This window comes from Etheostoma cragini, chromosome 6 (assembly GCF_013103735.1).
Source record: "Etheostoma cragini isolate CJK2018 chromosome 6, CSU_Ecrag_1.0, whole genome shotgun sequence".
Classification (NCBI taxonomy): domain Eukaryota; kingdom Metazoa; phylum Chordata; class Actinopteri; order Perciformes; family Percidae; genus Etheostoma; species Etheostoma cragini.
Genome location: NC_048412.1, coordinates 9,653,086 through 9,655,997, shown reverse-complemented (window position 1 = coordinate 9,655,997; position 2,912 = coordinate 9,653,086). Strand labels below are relative to the sequence as shown.

General features: G+C 41.5%; 1 protein-coding gene across 2 annotated transcripts in view; it reads right to left on the bottom strand.

Annotated features, from left to right (window-relative positions):
- Positions 1-318: 318 nt before the first annotated feature.
- The window catches only part of LOC117946370 (nuclear receptor coactivator 7), a 4,439-nt gene continuing 1,845 nt past the window's right edge, over positions 319-2,912 (bottom strand). Inside the window, exons 1-6 of one of the 2 annotated variants that reach the window (XM_034874450.1) lie at positions 2,704-2,876; positions 2,256-2,408; positions 1,951-2,103; positions 1,740-1,835; positions 1,407-1,480; positions 319-1,179 (exon numbers count right to left, since the gene is read on the bottom strand). In XM_034874450.1, coding sequence (XP_034730341.1) covers positions 1,029-1,179; positions 1,407-1,480; positions 1,740-1,835; positions 1,951-2,103; positions 2,256-2,408; positions 2,704-2,844 — 768 coding nt within the window. In that variant the 5' untranslated portion in view covers positions 2,845-2,876 and the 3' untranslated portion in view covers positions 319-1,028. Of the gene's footprint in view, positions 1,180-1,406; positions 1,481-1,739; positions 1,836-1,950; positions 2,104-2,255; positions 2,409-2,703; positions 2,877-2,912 lie in introns of those variants that run through there. The other variant, XM_034874449.1, reaches the window with a different exon arrangement.

Below are 2,912 nucleotides of genomic sequence, written 5' to 3'. Positions count from 1 at the left end.
GATCAGATTTGGTATCAGCTAATCATATCAACAGACTACACACGTTTTAGTTTACCTTGTTGTTCTGTGCTACCTACAGCGGACTCTGATTTACACACACACATTAAAAAGTGAATTAAACTATACAAACAAATGTTGTTTTTCTGTTTGGATTTTCTTTAAATACATTTACATAAACTGATGATAAGAGTATGAAAAAAGTAAATGTTGCTATATTGTCTATTTATGGGAATAGGAAGGCAGGTGTCCCACTTTCCAAAAGTGACAGTTGACAGTTGATGTCTCTTCCTCCACAAACTGCACACATCACAGACCATACGCTGTTTATAGTGTAACTTTATGCTTTTATTTTTCAACCTGAGTGGTTAGTTCTTCCTCTGCAGCCGTAGTTTTCAAATGGAGAACAACATTAAAGCCACACATCACGTTAGACAAAAACAAGTGCAATTAGAGGCCATTGTGCGTACTATCATGTTACAGTGATTTTACAATAAATAAATTATTTGTTTAACCTTTTAGTTTATACTAAATATATATGAGTTTCATAAACCTTACACATCTTGTAAACACATTTTAAATGTCACAAACAAAACATGTTTCCTTAAATCCTGAATGTGCTTACATTCATTAAGATCTTTTTTAGTCACCAGTGTTTCTGTGACCTTTGTATTAGAATGCTCCCCACAACAAAGGGAGGGCATGGAGGGCTCAAAGCGTCAGATGCCGGTGACTGACTGGTCTTACCACGCGGCTATTGATGAATAGCCGGTAGTTTAAAGGAACAGGACCCTGAATTACAGGATTTCATCTGGCCTCTTGTCTTGAACAGGCTCAGATCACACCAGCATAAACAGAAAGTCCAGCATGAGAACCAAAAGCCTTTTACTTCTGTATGTGGGCTACACTGAGCCAGGTGCCCAGATGACAGCACCTGCTCTTTCAGGTTTTGTACAGTAGTGGCTAAAACCACATGTACGCCCTGGAATTTTTGGAAGTTTGGTAACTCCAGACAGGACAGTGGCGTCTTTTCATCTGTTGTCCCCGTTCTGCACAGTCCAGACTTCGAGGTCTTGTATAATGAAGTCTTCATGTGTGGAGAGCGACGCATTGCGGAACGTGGGACAGGAGAAGCTTGAACCGTGGTACAGATCAGTATCCAGCCACAGGGCAAATCCACCCCTACAGACCAAGAAGAAGAAAAACACATTTTAATGACAAATCTTTTAAAGGCTCTTAATGTTTTATTCTAACAGATACCGGGTGCTGGGATTTCAGATGAGTCACAGTTAAAGTTACCATGTCATGATCTTGCTTCTTTATAACATCGACAGACCTAACTGCTTTTTTTTTTTTTTAAGTGTGTAGGTCTATATTTCATAGGGGCAATAAACAACCACATGACTTACCCCCCTCCACCAATCTGCAGAGATTCCAAGTTGCCGCTCACAAAGTAGGAGTTCTCTCCGCTCCACCTGTATATCTGGGAACATGCCAAATAAAAGACTTAAGACACTTGTAGTCAAACCCATTGCACAAGTTTCAAAATATGTCAAAGGCACATTCAAAATGTATTTGTGATCCTTTTCTGAAAGTTATTTCTTTCCAGAGACTGTGTTTAGCTTCTCAGCTAAATAATACTTCTCAAATGATTGCAAACTTTACTTGTACTATAAATGCAGCAGTTCTCAGACTAGCTGGTGGAGATAAGTTTGTAACCACACAGGAAACCCCACTCTTACCTGGAAGTCAGGGTTGAAGCTGAACAGGAAGGTTTCCCCTGTGCCATAGCAGTATTTACTGATTTTGAATGGGTCAGAAGAGAACGCCCCAAAAACCTGAAAAGGCCGAGACATTGGGTCATTAAAGGAGTCCTCCCAGATACACTATCAACCAGGGTCTCAGTCAGTTGTTTCATGTAAAGCATTGGAGAGTTAAGATAAAGATGCTAACCTTATTATGCATGTCTTTGATGACCAGCAGCACAGGGCTGTCCAGGCTTGCCGTATTCCTGTAGATAGTCTTCAGACTGCTCCCATGGATGGCTGTGCTGTAGACCAGTTGCCAAGGATAGCCCTGGGTCCTGGCTGGCATGTGAGCAGCAAGCTGTAGGAAAAACAGATGTTAATCAAAAGATGTCATACTGAAATGTATAAAAGTAACTATCACAACAAAACAAGTTGATGGCTGTAATCATGCTAAATCATTCACTCAGAATGTCTTCTTTTTTATTTTTTATGTTGCTGGGTATAACTTACTTTCTCCAGGTGTTGGTCACCCAGCAGCTGGCTGTGGTCACACAGGACAGGGAGAGCATCTTCAGCTTCCTCCAGGTACTCGGGCTCCTCTTCCACAGAGTCCAGCGAGCTACACAGACTCTGGCGCCGCTTGGACTCCTTCAATGCGATGATCTGGAGGAGGACACAAGATGAGACCAAATGAGACTTTCCCCTACAGTACATACAGAAACTTGTGGTTGAGCGACTCATTTACAGACAGTGCACACGTCATTCTAAAGGGTAAAGATGTTACTCTAACAGTCGATGCAGGGACAAGTTTAACACAGCTGGATGGCTGGATCGCTTGCTGTCTAGAAAGGATGTTTAATGATGACAACATTTTGTTTTTACCCCAGGCTAAAGTATATTTCACCCCATAAATGCAGCACATATCCTAACATAGTAAGATGCAGTATAGTGGTCCTACCTCAACATACGGCTCCACACAGTCACTGGTAAAATAAAACACCTTGAAATGGTCTGGCAGCAGCTTCATTCTTTCTGAATTCTCTGTCGAGCTCTTTGCTCTGCAGTACCACATGTCTGTTGTAACCAAACCCGCCAACATCCAACCTTTATGTTGCAGCGGGGCTACATTCACTCTGTTTGTCTGGAATGCTATTGGTTTGAAACTTA